The 19684-nt window shown below is 36.8% G+C and overlaps 1 protein-coding gene across 3 annotated transcripts in view; it reads right to left on the reverse strand.

Annotated features, from left to right (window-relative positions):
- Positions 1-19684, reverse strand: part of SEMA3C (semaphorin 3C) — a 114370-nt gene that overhangs the window by 23655 nt on the left and 71031 nt on the right. For all 3 annotated transcript variants that reach the window (XM_017832836.1, XM_017832835.1, XM_017832837.1), the window contains 6 exons: positions 17023-17113; positions 13130-13249; positions 11047-11189; positions 8986-9100; positions 6761-6830; positions 3931-4075 (listed from right to left, as the gene is read on the reverse strand). In XM_017832836.1, the coding sequence (XP_017688325.1) occupies positions 3931-4075; positions 6761-6830; positions 8986-9100; positions 11047-11189; positions 13130-13249; positions 17023-17113 (684 nt within the window). The remainder of the gene's footprint in view (positions 1-3930; positions 4076-6760; positions 6831-8985; positions 9101-11046; positions 11190-13129; positions 13250-17022; positions 17114-19684) is intronic.

Below are 19684 nucleotides of genomic sequence, written 5' to 3' on the forward strand. Positions count from 1 at the left end.
AGCTACCATTACTTCATTTCCTATTGCTGCCCCTGGGCTTTCATTTTCCCCCTTACCATATTTCTGAGCCGTGAAATTCTCCTCAGAGTATTGGAGCTATTCAGAAGTGTTTCAATGCAATATTTTTTCAATTGGAAAATAATGATTTGTTCAATAAAAAGCACTTGATGGAAACTTCTTTATTTTGACGAGGGTCATTCTTACATCTAAGATGGAATTTCTGGTCAAAACCACAGACACAAAATAGCCAGTAGCTTAGGGAAAGATTTATCTCACCTGACTTCTACTGCCTTAAGTCAGACATTTATTCTTAGGTTTCCTCTGAAGTCAGTAATTCAGACTAAATGCCCTGCTTTTAGATGGCTAAAATTACAGAAAATAGATCATATTCTGAGAGACTTGGAAACTCTCTGGGGATATATGAATCATGTGTCCAACCTACCTGATGCGATGAAATGTTGGAATTTGGGTCTTCACCTCCCAGGGGATTCCTCTAACCACAGGCAGGAGTGCCTGTTCTACCCTCGCTGCTAAAAGCTAATAAACTATTTATTGGGCATACCAGGAACCAAGTAGAGAGGAGACTTCAGCCTAAACCCAGGCTTCAGGATCATCTTCTGACTCAGTTAGGATTGAATTATTCATACAAAGTAGAACAGCTCTGGTAGGAGTTCTTTAAAAGAAATTGCTCTGGCATCAGTTACCTCCAGGAAGAAGAACCAGAACTCAGCTCAGATATTGGCTGCTTTTCTCATTTGACATCCTTGACAACTGATTTTTCTGGGCCCTTATTTATCCTAAGGGCTTTTTTTTGGTTTTCATTAGAACTGATTCTACATGTTAGCCCTCTAAGATTGTTCACAAAATTGAATTCTTATTATCTTGCTTGCTCTACTCTTCCCCTTCCTGGCACATCCATCCTCAGTTTTCCAGAAAATTTATGGGACTATCTGTTAAGATTAGCAACAAATGCTGAAAAAAGAACTGTGTTCATCATTAGCAAGATTTTTCTATTTGGTAGTGCTCTGCCAGACCCCAGTTCCTCTCAAGAGGGATTCTATTTCATAAGCACTTCAAATTATACTTTCCTGTCTCACATAGCTCAGTTAAAAGACTTTCTATGATACTTTCAATCCTTCCATTCTTGACTTGGTGATCATAAGACTGTGACTTCCTGTAAAAATGTCTGTGTTATGGTTCACCCCAGTATGACCCTAAAAATTTACATTATATTGGTGTTCTGAGCAAAGCCTTAACAAACATCTTTAATCAATTAATTCTTTTGCTATCCCCTGTATAAAACAATGACAAACAAAAAATGTTACTATAGAACCCTATAAGATATCCCTTTCCTGGAGGGATTGAATGTGTATCCTTCACACCTCATTCAAGGACTTGGCTACACAATCTTTCATTCACAGTTGATCACCATGCAGTTAGATTGCAGAGAAAACCAGAATTCTTTAATTTACAGCATATTCCCCCAACATGCTGTAGGTACAAAAACTATTTCTGTAAACTCTGAAAAATGGAAACTATCCTCAAACATCACTGAATTTAGTAGCAAGCTGCCAATTATGTATTTTTTTTTTTCCATAAGTAAGTTTTGCTTGTGGAGAAACAAGAAACCATTGGTATTTAGTGAAGGCCAGCCAAACACTGCAGAGTTGATCATGGCCAAAAGAACCTATTACTTTATTTAATCCTACTGAAACTACACCAAAGCCTTTCCACTGTTGATCCAAGGTACTGCAATATGATGAACGTTCGTTTCTGTCCAGAGGTTTAGTATGAATATCTCTTCAGGCAACTGTAAAGGAGGATTTTCCATGTCATATAAAAAGGCATCCCTGCTTAGTCCAGCATCCCAGAAGTTGAGAGAAAAGTACATTCCAGAGGAAAGAGGATCATACCCCATAGTCTGCTAATCAAAGTTAACTCTCTGAGCTCAAATTCTGGGCAGCAAAAAATCCCCATATCCTGATTTTCACAGATGCTTTGACATAAGTGAAAAGTGGAACTTTTGGGCAGTGAAATAAAATCAGAACTAAACAAATTCCATCTTATAAAGTATGCCTTTAAGTTATATGTTGTGGCTGAATTGTGAGGTAGCACAGAAAAGCCAGTGATCAGGAAACTAGCACTGATCATCTAAAGGAATCTCTTTTGACTTTGTTTTTTTGTGTGAGCTATGATCTAATAATTTATCTTCAAATTCAGAGCTCTTCAGCACATCTCAAAAATTTAGACAATTTCTGTCACCGTATTAAATCCAAATCTAATTTTTTTATCCCTTTCCATTGTGCTGCCCAATTTCTTCAGGCCCATCTGGAATACCACATAAGCCTCCATGAGGTGAACCAAGAATAACATGGCAGTGGTTGAGGAAACACATACAAACACAATACTCTGAAGCAGCAAGAAACCTTGAAATGTGACTTATGACAAGAGAATGAAACTTCCGGTTTAAATGGATCAATTTTTTGGGGGGTAAAGTTTAAGTTTAAAGCCTCAGTGGACTCATGAGATTAGAGCCGTATGTATTAATTGCAAAGAAAGACTAATGCTAGCATTAGACCTTAGTGGAATGTCAAGTATTGATTAGGTAATTCTAGAGGTCTGGGAACCTAACTCTTATAGCCCGTAATAATCACACTAAAATGTCATGAAGAATTGTGTGAATAAGGAGAGCTCTTCCATGTATCTGAGGTATTCTATGTACGAGAGAGAAAGAGAGAAAAAGAACAAGATCTTGCAGCAGGAAGACAAATCAGAATAAAATAGTGATATGGTTGAAGGTTCTTGCAGGGACTGGCAAAATAAAAACAAAATTTCATTTCCTGTGATAAATGGAAAAGCAACAAAATTTTCATCTAAAGGAAATATAACTACATTGTTGAGAAACAATTTATTATTATTATTCTCTGCATACTTATTTCCTTCTGATACTTAAGAAATTTTAAGACTTCATAGGAGTCAACACACATCCACACTACTATACTTCATTTAGCAAATATGGATTTAGGGAAGATTCTAGAGGAAGTTCATACACTCTTCATTAAGGCTGGAAATATCAGATATCATATTTCTGCTAAATCTAAATTAAGAATAGTGGAAAAAGTAAGTAAACAAATAAATAAAGAAGTGCATTAACAGCAATTTTTATGTACCATAAAATTGAAAAGAAAAAATAATAGTTTTGTTTCAAATATTTCATGAGATATTTTTGCACAACTTGGAAACAGAGCTAGTTCTAATGGTGTGCAGAATTTATTGGAAGATTATTACTACCCCTAACACAGTGAAAGAAAGTCCTGAAAAACTTTCAAGGCCTACAAAAAGCATTCTTAACAAGGAAGGCTACTGTGAACTGATTGGCATGAAAACACATCTATTTCTAGGACCCTCTTCTAAGATTCAGTACCTGACAGGGTACTAGGCCTAACCAAATGACAAGTTCCAGAAACCTTATTCTCCTCTAAATCTCCTACTATGTCTCCTAAGCATCTGAGTAGAGCTGCAAAACTTTAGAGAACTATGGAAAATTCATACAGACTGAAGACAGACTTACAGACATTTGGATCTAGACTGCAGAACACACTCACAATGCTGTCTTTGTACTCTTATTTATTTAGCTACATTTTGCTCAAATATACCCACAAAATGGAAGTGGATATGTAAACAAGATGATTGTCACGTAATGAAATAATTCTTTCAACAGAAAGACTGATTAACATTTTACATGACTTCTAATTCTTTCTAGAGGATTTCCAGATACTACATGATTTGTATGACAACTGAGAAGCAAATAAAAGAGTTTTGAACTGTCACAGTCACATACAGTCCTTCCTCCTGGAATAAATAGTATTTATTTATGTATTAAACAAAGACAAGCAATTGGCAAGCCTGCATAAACATCTTTGTACTTACGGTGCCAGGTCGCGGGTACGGAATTCTGCCCTGATATGGAATCAGCTGGTGGTTTGGGCCCTCCTTGTGTGCAAATGGCCCATTGAACACGGTCTGGATGTCAGACAGATGATACACACACACGGCTGAGCCTTTAAATATGGAGCTGGAAGACAGCAGGAAAAAGTTAGCACTGCAATCTACCAACTTTTTTAAAGCTTTTCCATCATTTTGCATGGTCCAGTGATGAAAGATACCTCTAAAATAATATATTTGATACAATTTAATCCTTCTATAGCATGGATTTAATACATTTAAAATTAACTAATCTAGCTGCTCAACATGCACCACTACTTCTTAAGACTTAGCACCTTTTTGAACAGTGAACTGAAAAAAGAGGAAGGAAGGCACTGCCTTAGTGGTGCAATAAGAACACTTCTTAATGCTGAATATAAAAAAAATATAATCTGGCTCCAGTTAAATCAATGGCAAAAATATTGCTGACTTTAGTGAGACAAGAGTTTTATAAACTTTGTACTGCCAAGCTCAGCACAGGTTTCCAGAACTCCCTACCAGTATATTAACCACAAGATCTCCACGAGCCTCCTAAAATACAATGCTAAAATATTAATCAAAATATCCAGAGCAATTACAATTGGTTGGATAATTACAATCAGTTGCTAGCTTTTCTAAGCAAAGTGGGGACATACTGTGGCTGTAAAGGAATCACTCCTATACAGCCCACAAGTCCACCCACAAAACTGGTCTTACAAAGACCCAAGTTTGATGCTTCCTGAGGAGAACCCAGGGAGTCCCCTAAGAAAAGGGCATGTTTTTCCCACTGCTCTGGGCTTAGCCATGGGTTCAGTTAGCACAAGCCCTGAATGGTCTCCATCACCCCATGATAATGAAGGGTATTAGGAGAATAATTTCCAGACTGATGCTAGGACCGACTACATTTTTGTTCTCACTGCAGGCAAGGTTTGTGATATTTATCTTTAAAAAGTGGAAACTCCAGACAGTCCAAAATCTGTCTGATGTTAACTGTAGGATGAAGATAATCCAAGTAAATATTTTCAACTGAAGAAGAAAAAAACGCTCCAGAAAAAAACATGGAAACATTACACATAGTGTCTAAACAAGGAAAGTGAAATCCACATTGCTCTCAGTTGGATTAGTAGAAGGAACCTTTTAGATGGATTATGGAACTTGTGGAAATTTTACTATGTATTAATAGATTTTGAGAAGTTTATTTAGTCTTTCCAGATGTTTTATGTTAGCTTTACAGCGTATTATGACAGTAAAATAATTTGTTTCAATATTACTTGGTTTCCTTCTGTATGATCTAGACAAAAATACTACTAGTTATTAGGTTTCTGTGATGTTTCTATCTTGCTACTGTTATATGAGTTGGAAGTCTACAGAGGTGATGATACAGAAACTTAAGCAGCAAAAATCCTTATGGCTGCTGCGTTTAACTAGGTAATACATTCTACAGTTGAACAAAAAGAAAGCAAGCAGAAACCATGTGGTTCACGGGAACAGAAATGCATGAGTGTAAAAACTTCAACAGAGAGAGAAAATAGCTTGAGAGTCAGGAAAAAATGAAGTTTCCTCTTTGTTGTCACCTTATATGGTCCTGTGATTCAAACCTCATTTCCACTGCAGAAATACCAGAAGATTTGGGTAGAAGTGTTTCCAGTTCAGTCATGTTGCATCCACAACCTAATCATAAGTGTGGTTTTACTGCTAAACATAACCTCATCATTTTCTCTTTTTGTGAAGTAGGAATCATAAATTGCAGACAGAACCAAATGTTCACTAGTTATGTGATGGGTTTTTTTCCAATTAAATATCATAAAATCATATTCTCCTGTGTCATTTACATATTTAAGAAAGCAAATCCCTGGATGCTCATGAAAAAAATTCTATTGGGGGAAAAAAATTATGAAAGGATTTTTTTTACTAGAAATTGCCATTAAAGAAATTATTGGTAGCAAGTTACGTAATTTGCTAATTTGATCAAATAAATAAAATAAAAATTAAAAAAAGCAGAAAACCTCTTTGAAAGTAAGAAGTAACAGGATAGTAACAGGAAGTATAGGATAACACATCAGAAATCAGTAAGCAGTAACTATTTCTACTCTATACTAACACTGTGTGGTGAGGGCAAGAGGGAAAATGGAAAAAAAAACGGCAGAATCTGTGGTTCCACCTGTCAGTCTATCTTTGTGGAGAGTTTCAGCACAGTAAGCCATATCTAGCACTTCCACCACCCTAGGGAGCTCACTAAATGCTTTCTAAACTGGACAGTAAGTGAATACTGACTGGTAACAGGGAGCTTAGGGCTACAAGCAGGTGATCAAATGCCATAGCTTGTCCTTTTGTAGCCAACTGAAGCTGATATGGATTATTTGCCATCTGTATGATCACCTGCCAGCTGAGAGACTGGAAATGATTTGTATGAATTCATGTAAGAATTCTTGGTTTGATCTTTCCCGCTGCTGGATGTTCTTCAGGAGGTGTTAAGTGCTCTCAGATGCCACATAAGTTCACTGTGTTGAAGTCATTTAGCTTTCTGCTGCTGAGCAGTAACAAGTGGCCCTCCATGGAAATGTTTTCCCAGTGCCAGCTGACAGTATGTCAGGAAGCAGTTTGTTCCAAGAAGCATAGCTCTAACATGGATACCAACAGTAATGGTACTGAGACTCTTACTCCTGCATACAAACAATAGCTGCAGTAGACATACAAAATTGCACAGCACAGCCTGGTCCACAAAAATCAACTTGAGTTTTCACACAGAAAATCAGGCAGTTCAGAAAGGTAATTTTTTTCAAACCTCCCCGTTTACCTTGATGTTGTAAAAATTCCATACACAAGCGTTGTTCTGGGGTTATCTGTCTCTAAAAGAAACACATCCTCTGAAAGAAAGAAAAGGAAAAAGAAAAATGCTTTGAATACTAATAAAACTCTTTATTTTCTAGTTTAACTTATTACTTTATTCCTGCTAGAGTCAATGGCAATTTTGTCTCAGACTTGAACAGTAAAAAGCAGACTTAACATATCAACAGTCCATGTATGCATAAATCTAGCATTTGAACATTCAGAAACAGATCTGGAAATTAACTCCACACCATCTAGCTTTATGGAGATAGAAGGCAAAGATTTTCAAATACGTTCAGGATCCATGTCACACATTTCTCTCAGCTGGATCTTGTTTCAGCAGGTTGTTTAACAGTAGGCAAACACTGAAGTTGCAGTAAGTTAAAGACAAAGAGTTCCCATAGATGGATGTAACCAAAACCAGGGAAATTAGGTGTTTTATCATCCAGAACGTACTCTAGTGCCCTCACAAGCTCATTCTCAACATGATATGAATGACACACAGCTTAGCAGTGAAGACATTGAGAGATGTAAACCTCCCAGCTCCTTTGTGTTGGGATTTATTAACTGCACTGTGCAAAACTGTACCTACTCACTGAACTGAATTTGCCCACTGTTACCTCTGATCTATTGATTCTTTTTTTTTACACTTCAGTGAAAACTACTTTAATTTCTGACAGTTTCTCCTTCCAAATGTTTTTAATAACTATAATCATGCTACCTCTTAATTTACAACACAAAAATGACTGAACTGTTTGAGCTTTTTATCACAGAATATGTTCTTTAGTTTCCCATAAATTTATGTGGCTCCTTCACTTAACCCTCTGAATTTTTTAAATATTCTTTTCAATATGTCAAAAGCAAAAGACTTCACCATGCAGAACTGGAAGTGTTACACTCTCCTGCATTATACATGAACACAGAAGCATGTGTTTGCTCTCTCCCATTTTTCCGAATTTCCAGCTGTGATTGTATTCTTCCTCTTTGCTAGGGAATTGTGCTAGGAGCCCACGCTGAGAACATTGTATCCTATTCACTATGGTCCTACATTTTGTCACACAAAAAACACTAAAAGCAGTTATCCTACTGCATTGTGGAGAGAAGGGGGTTGGTAAATCACAGTTCTGAAAGGCAAGTTGCTGTGGCAGTGCTGAGGCACTGTGCACTTCAGAAAATCAGTCCTCCAAGCACCTTGCACATTCTGAGTTAGAGCAAGTTAGGATCTGCTCCTAGGCCCAGGTTCCGCTGAAACCTTGAACAAGTACAGCAAAGAGTTGTAAATATATAAACTCAAAAAGACTCCGAACTCAATTTACTATTATGAGAATCAGGAATAACAACTGAGAAAAGAGTGAGAGGATACAGTGGAGAGAAGATCAGAACCAGATGCAGACCCAGTGCAGGGCCTATTAGCCATTTACATTATTTATATTTCTACTAATGTACATAACAAATCTTCCAATACTTGAATTTATAACTATGATTCAGCACACTTCAGCTGCACACTTCAGTGGACATCACAGAATTTGAAACCTTCCGATAATGTTATTTGGTAATTAGGTATCAAGATATGCATCTATTAATTCCTTAATGAAAGGAACCCTCTTGTGATTGCTGTATAGATTATGCACTGAATATTTACAGTGTTTTGCATGTTGAAACAAAAATCTATGTGACTGAATGATTCCTGAGAAATTATATCCATTCATAGTATTACTGCTGATGCCAGTAACAGGAATTAATAGTATTATCTTGAACTACCAAATTGAGGCCTCTACCCTGTGATCAAAAAATAGAAAAACTGTATTGTGGAAAGGTTGTGTGTTAAACAGCGGTATAAGAAAGTTTCAAATAGATTTTAAAAAATCTCTATAGTAAGCCTAACTGGTAGTAAAATAGTAACAGATTAACTTAGGTGTTCCCTTCCAAATATTAATTCTTTATATGCATAATTCCTTTACAAAGTCAAGATTAATTACCTTTATTTCAAAGGTAATGACACTTACGCAGAGAGAGTTATGAAGAATTTTTTAATTTCCTGCCATAAAACCACAAGGGAACTTGCGCCATGGATTTCTAGAGCCAAGACTTCACTGTAAACAACTTGACTAAGAAACTGTATGAACATCAATAATTAAATATGCACAGAGTGTAACATTTAGATAAAACTTTTAAGGGATTTTTTTGTGATACCTAATTCATCAAAGTACGTTTCTGTTCCATCTTCATCCATCACTGAGCACACAAGTCTTGCTTTCAAGAATGTTGTCCACTTGTTCACGAGACTCCGCTGACCACCTGTGTCATTCTGGAAAGGAATATTATTTTCAGAAAAAAAAAGTACAACACAACTAACATTTTATTAGTCTTTTCCATTTTTTCTCAAGTTCAATCACCATTCAGATAATTATCTGGTAAATTTAATATAAAAATAGATAGACCTAAACCAAATCCCCTTATCTAAATGCTCCATATGCAGAAAAAAAACAAGAACTAGTTTTCTGAGCAGGCTAGCAGGCTTGGAGAGTCAGGCAGTAGATTTAGTGCATGTAGTAGAATGTGTTTGTATGACTGGAAAGGACTGTGGAGGTTTGTATCACTCATTGACACCCAGTGTAAAGTCCATGCTATCTCCAAAAGGTCTCATAGTACTATAGAGGGATGTTTTTTGTAGTCTTGACAGCAGCATAGCTGCACATGACCTAGTAAACCATGCTGGCACATGAGGTGGATGCTCTAAAGTCAGAAATGATGGCTAGTGTGGGTCAAGGTAGTTTTGCACTGTTGCAAGTCCTGCTAGCCTGGTCCAGAGCTGGCTTGGTCACAGCTCACTCAAGGATCTTTCCACTTCTCTCTGCTGCAAGGTGGAAACTGAAACTGCCAAACCAGATGGTGCAGCATCAAGGTGATAGATCTGCCTCATCTTGCTGGTGAATGCCTTAAGTAAGAGCAGTGTCTTATAAACTGCACAGCATGATGTCACCCAAGGAAAGGGAAAAACAAAAGCTAGAAGCTATTGAAATGTGATTTTGATAAAGTGCTGTGCATGTTTCACTGGTGCTCTTAGAGTTGGTAATCTGACTTTTCAGGTGATTTATAAGGAGTCTTTTTGTGGGGTCTTTCTTAGTACCATTTTATTAATATATTTGGCCAGTGTCAAAAGTGTTGATGTATGAATATGGTAGTATACAAGTATAGAAATATGACTGGCTCAAATTTATTTTCATTGGCTTTGGGGTTCTGTCACTGACTTCAGTTTAAGTCTAAACAGGATTAGGCCTTTCAAAAATCATCTGGGCTTCATTATAACAGTAAAAAAACCAAATACAGCTGTAATTGTGTAAAATGTCTTCTTGCAAAATACCCAAAAAGGCCTTCAGGCATCCTCACAAAAATACAGAGAACTGAGATTATAAAAGAGATCACATGCCTCATAATATTGCCAGAGAAGGAGCTTAGCACAATCCCAAACACGCCCTCACACCCAGGCATAATACCATCACAAAGCATCAAATTCTAAAGAAGACCTAAATTAAAGTAAACACACAATTATCTTCCTGAACTTTTCCAAAAGAAGGAATGAATAGGTTAGCAATAATCGCGCATTTATAATTTTTCTCTCATTAAAAAACATCAATTTCACCAGATATTAATAGCTGCTTCAATCATTTTTCATCTACAGTTGATTACAGATATGAAAAAAGAAACAGAGACAATGAGGAGTGTTGTGAAAATAAATTGATTTTTGCTCAGGAATAGCCATAATTCCTCAATTTAATTTTCCTGCACACATTTTTAAAGTTAGGATCACACATGCATCAATGCAAGAACTCAGAAAGAACAGATATTGTAAAAATGAAAACAACATTTGAAAGTTAAATCAACCCATTTAAAAGCTTGATATTTCTCATGTGCTTTAGAGATTTTGAGTGTGAGAATTTTTTGAGACTTCTCTGTTTTTTAGCTCAGTTTTTCTACGAAAATAATGTACCCTATTTGTGCCAAGGACAACAAGTTTGAAAATTCAACACTGGAAAGTATTCTGACTCAGTCAGAGAAATACACAAATCCCTGAATCTCTAAATTTTCATATCCTTACAGGTACAGCCTGATATACATAACATGTTCAGACCCTAACTGTGAGTTCAATAACAGCTCTTCTTAATTATGAAGGTGGACGCAGAAACAGGAAATTTGTTTTGAATATAAATCAAAGGCTTATCCCAACAACCTGGCAAACAAAATAGTCCTTACTGGGCATATTCTTGCAATCATTGAATGAATTTGCTTTGTGCTGCCGCTGTTGTCTGTGAGTCTCTCTTTGAAGAAGAAGTAGATTTTGGCATCGTTGGGGTCAGTGCCATCTGGGATAACATGAGCATCCACAAAAATTGGCTCTGTAATGAAAAAATTTACCAAAAAGATGAAACCAAAAGATGTATAAGAATAAGCAATTAATGACTTCACAGTTACTGACTGCTTCAAGGCAGCACTCTGTAATGCATATAGAGGTACTGCTGTGGAAGGCTAAGCTATATGCTCTAGCTTCATATCTGTATATAAAAAATATCAGCAGGTAAATGGCTCCTTGCTGGCAGCCATATGTTTTTGCATCTTAATATTTTATTCCACAGATTTTTAGATTTTTTTTATTCAGCAGATTTTTAGAGGAGTGATCCAGAAGCAGTAGTATTAGGTTACTGCAGAGACTCAAAGACTTTGAGGAAGAAGAGGGAAGAATCTGTGCGCTATCTGGGGCCCCTAAGGAAAGTCTCATTGAGACAAAACATAAAATAAGATGCAACAGCTTAGGAAAATAACAGATAAGGTTCATAAATAAGAGAGTAAAACAACTCGTGGAACACAAAAAAGGTAAGAAGGGTACACAAACGCTTGAGCAGCATTTCAGTTCATATCAGTTCAGTTCAGTTATGTTAAACATAACCCAATGTGCATGCAAAACACTGCAAAGGAGCACTAGTCAGAGAGCAAAATAATTTATAACCTTAAAAGTAAGCATATAATGGACAGTGGAGGAGTCCTCAGAAGACCTTCTCCTTTGCCTGAAGGAAGAAGTGGACCCTCTTCCTGCACGAAGGCTTTGTCTTTTCAATGATCATGCAAGATTGCTTGTTTGGTTGAAATGCAGTACAAATTTTGAAACAGTCTGATACAAAGGCTGACTGTCTGACGGAAAACTCCCTTTACACTGCAGCATTTTTCTATTCACATAAGCCTATTCTCAATTAATATAATAAGTGTCATGACTACAGCTCTAAAAGGACATGAAAAGAAATTGTACTTTCAAGTACCTGTTCTGAACATAGGTAACAGGCAGATTTTCCAGAAATTAGGCATTTTTAATTGTTCTTTTTCTCTAACTCACTTTAGGATGCACATGTCAGGGTGTGCAGGTAAGTGTAAGAAAGTATAACAGAAGAAAAACTTAGAAAACAGACATAGTTTCCCTTCCAAAGTGAACTAAATTTATTCTGATTGCAATCCTATGATTTCACTGTAGTCACAGCCACATAGGAATAACTAAAGAGAGTCACGTTAAAAAATACCAAAAGAAAACCACAGTAACTTTACTTCAACATACCTGAAGGCTTTCTAATAGTGTAACTGCTATGTTAGTCGCTCTATAAATTTTGACATCTATCTTTGCTCAGAGGCATAAGCACCATTTTAATTCAGAACAGTTTACTTGGAATGAGTTTTCTTACCAGTAAAGACAGGGAGAATTTTCACAGTGATGTCAGTGATGCAAAGAGTTAAGTGCTCCCACTCAGAAATGAGTTTTCCTACTGTGTTTAGATAACCAATTTCTTATCACTGAAATAAGTAGCAATAATCCTCACTGACTAGTCTGACAATGAGACTCTCTTCTGCACACATTTTGAATGCAAGTGGTGGTGAGTCTTCTGCATAGATGTGGATCAGCTTGAATTAACTGAAGCTGGTACCTTAGAATCAAATACTCTAATTTAAGGCAATATCTGATGCATTAGAGGTGAAGGCACTTTTCTAGAATTCAGACTGTCTGACCACTTGCCATTTAAACGGTTTTTCACACTCTGTCCCTTGAACAGTTTGGTTCAGTCTTAATGCAAAAAAGGTCCTCAGGTGGGGTGGCCTAAGAGGTTTGTACATGCAGTGAATTCTTTACATCTGTGCATTGTCTACAGTACATATTTACATACACTTCTTCATGGTTAACTTCATACATTAAATTCAGAGACAAGCTCTTTAAAAGATAAACTCTTTATTTTAAGCAAAGCAAAGCAGAATCTCTGTGACATCCATTAAAAGATCTGCTAAAACAAAGGCATCTCACCACTTAGCCACTTGGAGTTGTGCTGGTCAGTTCTCACTGCATTCCTCCTGGTCAGACTCCGAAAAATGGCTGCATCCGTCCCCATGAAATCAATATACATTCCTGAAAAAAGCTCTTCATCTGAAAAGAATTGAAACGGAGGGGAAAAACTCAATGCATTGTTACGGTTTTTGGGAGACTCAAAAGTTTATTTTAAATTCATCAGCTCTTTATTTACACAGGAGTCTATACAGATAAATAGTGGGTCATGGGAATGGGGTTTCCTCTGACTTACAATGACACAAACTAGAATCAGATTTTTCTTAAAGACTTTTAGGAAACTGCATCATTAAATGCCACAGCAGAGCTGTATACATGGTGAACCTCTTGATAGGAAGTTTAGTTGCTCAACTTCCACTGCTAAGGATCACTGGAAAATCAGACTAGTGTTATCAAAAAAGTATCATATCCAATTTTTTAAGGATTCACTTCAAATAACTTTTTTTGCTATGGAAGTAGACAAAGTGACTGGGCTGAATTTATTGCTGTTGTAAACTGGTACAACATTTATTGTAGTCAGTGGATCAGTGCCAATTTATACCAGCAGTATTGTCACAGCTGCCCCAGGCAGCCTTAAGCTGACTTCAGTATTGCAGAGGCCAGACAATCATATTATTGAACTTTACTCAAAGTAATAGGGAGCAACAATTATCCCCTTTTGTGTACTTGATTCCAAGTATAGGGTCATTATGCTTGAACAGAATTAGACACGCAACTCCTACATTAACAGAACTATGAACTTCTACTCTCTGTGCAGGGCTGAACACACAGTCCATCAGTCAGGATGTGTATCTGCATTTGTTTGAGTCCATGTGTGTGCATAAACATATGTATATATAATTATAATTACATATACTATCATTTTCCACTCCATGAATAACCAAGCAATTTCCACTGACTAATGACAATGAAACCCCAGAGCAGAAAACAGTAGCTAAAATAAACTCTAACTCTGAGGGTGGGAGTGGTGGCTGAATACATTCCAGTACAGCTGGGTCCTTTGATTGATGTTTTTGTCTGAATTCCTGGACTACCCAGAGAGTGTGGTCAAGCTGGCAAGAGTCACAGGTTCAGAAGGGCTTGAGGCTATTTTCATGCTCTGTGTGTGTGTGTGTATGTATGTTCATACATCAATATGGAAGATTACTGGCTCATGAGAGAATTACAACTGGAGATTTTGCTTTTCTGCTGCTAACTGGAGCCTGAACTGAACCTCTGTAGGGCATCCAGCAGCCACTCTTCTGCTTTCACCTCTCCCAGTGATGACAAGGTTCATACACAGGGGATTTAAAAAACGCATTCGCTGCATGTTGGTGAAGCGTTTACTTCCTCAGCAGGTATTGACAGAATGATGTTGGATCTATACACATTTATAAATGATTTTGCATATTTGCCTCCTTGTTTCAGTCAAACATGCTTAGTATGAAATGAATTAGCTGAAAGAGAGCAGGCTTATGCTTCCTGCTAAATGTTATGTGCAGTTCTGTGCACATACACATATGTACACACTTTAACAATAGTGCTGTACTATGTAATATTAATCCTATTACGTATCAGTGTTATTAGTTATGTCTTAAGCATTCCTAGTGTCTGCTTGCTAATCGTGTATCAGATGAAATCCGTCAGTTCCACTTCCTTCTGGTAAAATCCTTACATTCCACACAGCACTTGGTCTGCACAGCACAAGGAGCTCACACTACTTCACTTTGTTACTGGGGGGAATTACTGAGTTGATGAGGTCTGCTTTTATAAATATCTGAGTCTTGGTGGGGAGAGAGACATACATCCTGCACATTAGTTATGCCAAGCTGCTTCAAAGCACATTTTTCATTGCTTTGATGCAAATGTGTCTTTGTACAATGGCAAATTGTATGAAGTTCAAATTTGTTTTTATATCACCGCTTTCCTCTGAAAGGTGAATCAGCTTTCCTCCTCTATTCTAGGCTGGTGATGCCCAAAATGGTCAAGAAACTGCATCTATATTTAAAAATGGTTCTTTCATTTTGGAAGAACTAGCCTGTGTGGCGGTATTTCCTGTCTTCTGAAACGAGGGGAGAGAATCCCTCCTGCAGATTGCCCGAAGAAGAGTCCAGTACATGGGCTCAGTCCCCTCATTATAACACAAGCTGTGAGTTACAAAATGTTCCCTTTTCTGGCCTGGATACTGAGGCTAAATTCATTAGAGCTTAATGTTTTTGAACTGACTGGACTTTGTAGTAACAGGGAGAAAGTATAAAACCCAATCTGTGGGACTCTTTTTAAAAGGAATATGACCTTTGTGGAATAATTTAAACTTTGTAGATGTCATGAAAGATAAGTCAAACGTTAGGGAAGGTCTCTTTAGACCCATACCTGAGAGATCAAGGAAGGTAACAAAAAGTCTATTAAGATGAACAAAGCTGCCATAGATCTATTGTACAAAAAAAGCAGCTTACTCTATAGACAGTAATGCAGAAACAGTGTACTTCAACGGTGCTACATAAAATCCAGAAGGAACAAGGAAAGAAAACTTTAATTTTTTAATGACAGTTGATTCACTTCATAATGCTAGAATAGCAATGAGTAGCAGAGGACTCATCAATCACTGACTTTGAACAAACATTTTCTTTACACAGCCAGTGTCTGTAAACACTGTCCCTAGATCACTGATGAGATAAAGGTGTAAGTACAGCCAAGGTTCAGAGAGACATCTAGGTAGCATTTACCTCTTCTCTAAAGGTGCTTTAGTTCATACATCTGTGAATAAATATATCTGTCCTTTGTACTAAATATATTTCCAATTTAAAAAAAAGGCAATTTACATTTTGAACAGACCATGTAGGATAAACTATATGACACTTCACTTAAGATCCATGAGATTCAAACTTTAAAGGAAATATCTGGCACAATATTTAATTGCCATTGATTTCAGTGGAAGCCGAATGGCAGAAACATGGCACATTGTTCCCTTGTAAACCTTGGGTGAAATAAAGTCTGAAAAACCTGTGCAACTGCTGTTCCTCTCAAAGCCAAAAATACAGCAAGGAGTAGGCACATGTTGAATAATCAAGGCCTTGGCACTGTATGTGAACATGATGCAAATGTGAAAGGTCAGGTTACACAGAGTATATATAACATGCTTCCTGGTTGAAAAAAAAAAAATAAAAAGGATCTTTTACAGATGACTTAGGTTGCACAGAGCATATGCCCCCTTTGAGTTTTCTCTTAGGTGTTTAATAAGCACAGCAGAAATCCTTTGTCTGGGCTATATGTCACAGTCAATGAGTACAGTTGCCACCAGTTCACACGAATATTTGAGGAGTGGCAGTTGTATCACTTTCTGGCCTTTCAAATGGAAGAAAATTGCAAAATTGGTTGGGTATAAAGCCAATTGAAGAATGAAGAGCCTTGCAATAACTAGTGGGCTCTACAGCAGAGATGACAACAAAAATGAAATTCATAGCATCTGAAATCTTCAGGCTTTCTTTCCCTGGCTACTCTGAGATTTTACAAATAATTAAATGAGACACAAGTTCTGTCTAGATGAACAAGGTCAGAAACCATTCAAACATAAATGCTAGACAGGGTAATGTAAAGTTGAAACTAATCCTGGGAAAAAACGTGTAAGCTGGAAAAGGGACAACTTTTTGTTTTCTCTCTCTCTCCCTTTCAAAGATGTCTTTCTGCATTTCACTTGTCCACCCACCTCTAGTTTCATATAAGCCTTGAGACAAGAAAGGACCCAACCCTTGTGCTCATCAGCCATTCAGGAGGCTGAATTCTGTGTCCAGCTCCTTTTGGGCACTCTGTCAATCCTCATGCCCACACACGACCATATGGGTTTAGACTCAGCAACTTGGAGTATCTCTACTTACTGATCATAACAGACACCGTGTTCACGTTGGGGTTGAAAGAACAGCGTCCTTTTCCTGATTCACACTTGGAGTCGATCTTGAAGATTTGTTCCTGCAAAGTAGATTTACGTGTCACTTCTCATTTCAGAAACCATCAGATGTAAAACCATTTTTATGCCTGGTCGTTTCCAGCATTAACAATGCTCTATTAGCACTGCACTGTTGGGTACTTTTACTGTACTATCAGCAGTTTAACTGGTCTATTCAGAATTCCATCATCTTGGTAGATAAGATTTTCACCGATACCCAGTTATTTTCAAGACCCTTGTTATAAATTCAAGACACTGAAACAAAGAATTTTTCCGTCTATCTCAATTAAGCTATGGAGAGGTTGACTGATCTCTGCAATATCATCTGTGGAGATTGCTTCTGTGTTTTTGAAGTTATTTATCTTTATTTGTTGAATACATGGTTATACTCACACCAGTCTAGGACATTATAATAAAGCTACTAGAACAATAATAACAATAATGCATATTAAATAAAAATTTCTTATGACAACTGTCATTTGATGATAGTATAAAACATTTGGTCTTTACTGATCTATCAGACACCCCAAAATCCCCTAAATCATACTTATTTTCTTCAATACCATCTCTTTGATAATGTGTAGAGCTCCAATTCCATAGTGATAGATGATTATAGCCTGAAATCTCTTGAATTTTTTTTTTCTGTTTAGAAATCATGGTATGGGGATTTGTTTATATTTTAACATGATTTATGAACAGGGAACACATTTAGCAAAGTAGATAAAACCTGGACTACAGCTTGAAATACAAATAACCTGAGTATATTTAGAATATTTGCCCATTTTGTTGTAACTTCACTTCTTGGTTCCCACCAATACTAGCACAGTGTGCTGAGCAAGAAGTGACTCATGTCCAAGCCCATTCCTTAAAAACTGCAGTCACTAATGACAGAGACACTGATCCATTGCACATCAACTCACATACCACTGTATTCCAAACAGCTTGTTCCTAGGCTCCTGTAACAAACTTCTAATCTTTAATAAAAAGCCAAAAGACACGCTTGCAAGAAAAACCAACAAACTAAACTTAAAAAATTTCAAAATAAAAAGGTAGCTGACAAAAATTCCACAGAAAGGCTTCTGTGATCTAGATGCCAATGTATTAGTTATTTGACAAAGGACAGCAACTCCTTATATTCTCTTTAACAGTTAATGTAAATCACGGGGGAAGGGGGATGCCACACAAATCCCTGAGCAGCCATTTGGCACCAGCAAATTGGAGATTCCATCAAGCTCAAATGCACAGCTGCAGCAGGAAGTTTTCATATCCATTATCCCCTCTCTTTTCGCCCTCTTCTGTTTTGCCTAATTTAATCACAGAGATCTTATCTATTGTTTCAGTAATAAGCTCTCTAAACAATGTTAAAACATAGGTTTAAAGTTTATAACATGATCTTGGGTGGCTTTTTGTTGTTGTTTCACTTCTAGATTAATATGCAGCTTGATTTTAATCCATATTTACTATATTATACCACTATTTACCAATTCAAAATGCCCATTACTGCTCTATTAAACTAGCTCCAGGCTTACACTTGATTTTCATATATATTAAACTACCTTTTAGTCTATAATTATGTCACATAGGATTACATTTCCTTCTGTTTGCATTTACTTTGACATTAGAATATATTTGGGTGACTAAGGGAGTAATTACCAAAGAGTAAAGTATGAAGTGTGCCAAGGAAGAAAATTAATTGTTGTATAACCTCTGTTTCAGGGAAAAGGTAAAAATTCTGTCTCATCAATGAATCTTCCTTTTTTGTGAGCTTATGTAGAATCCCGGAGCAAAACAAAAGAGCAAAACAGTCCCAGTTCTTATAATTGTTGGATACGACTCTGTCAGGCTTTGTAGCTTCTAGAGAAAAACAGATGTGCTTTGTAAAATATTCATTTTGCACGTGCAAAAACAGCCTTCTTTGCATGGAAAACTGCACTAAATTAAAGGTGAAATGATAAAAGCAGAGAAAAAAATGAGTTCTCACTAGTCCCATCAGAACTACACAGTTCTTCATTCTGCTCTATTAATTAGTCATGCACAGATATATGCAATGAGTTCAGAAGGAAATTCTTGGTTCTAAACTGTTATGCTATTGTTGGCCTGTACAATAATGGCTTTGAGCATGCAATGCCTACAGTCAAGAGTCTCACAGACTCCAGACATCTCAAACAGCAGTTTATTTAATCAATTGATATAGGTATGTAGCTATACAGACAGGCTAAGTGAAGCCAGTTCTTTTCCAAATCACGTATCTTTACTTTTCATTTAAACAATTTAACATATTGCATCATCTGGAGATGTCGTTTCCTGCATTCCTCTCTGTTCCAATTTCATTTAAAAAAACTCTGAAATAATGCGATTCAAAGTTCTCTGGGCTGCAGATTATGATAATAAAGGAATATTATATTAATTAGAGACAAATGATATCACTTCTTATATTTTAAATAATTTCTTAGGAAATAAGATGATGCTGAGGAAAGGTGACCCCTGTTTCAAAATACATCCAAACAAGTTAATGCCAAATTCATTAACCTAAGGGATGGATTTACTTAGTCAGTTCTGTTTGCTTGCACTTTTAAATCCAGGCCTACAAATCT

The sequence above is a fragment of the Lepidothrix coronata genome, unplaced genomic scaffold (assembly GCF_001604755.1).
Source record: "Lepidothrix coronata isolate B3197 unplaced genomic scaffold, Lepidothrix_coronata-1.0 Scaffold207, whole genome shotgun sequence".
In the NCBI taxonomy this organism is placed as follows: domain Eukaryota; kingdom Metazoa; phylum Chordata; class Aves; order Passeriformes; family Pipridae; genus Lepidothrix; species Lepidothrix coronata.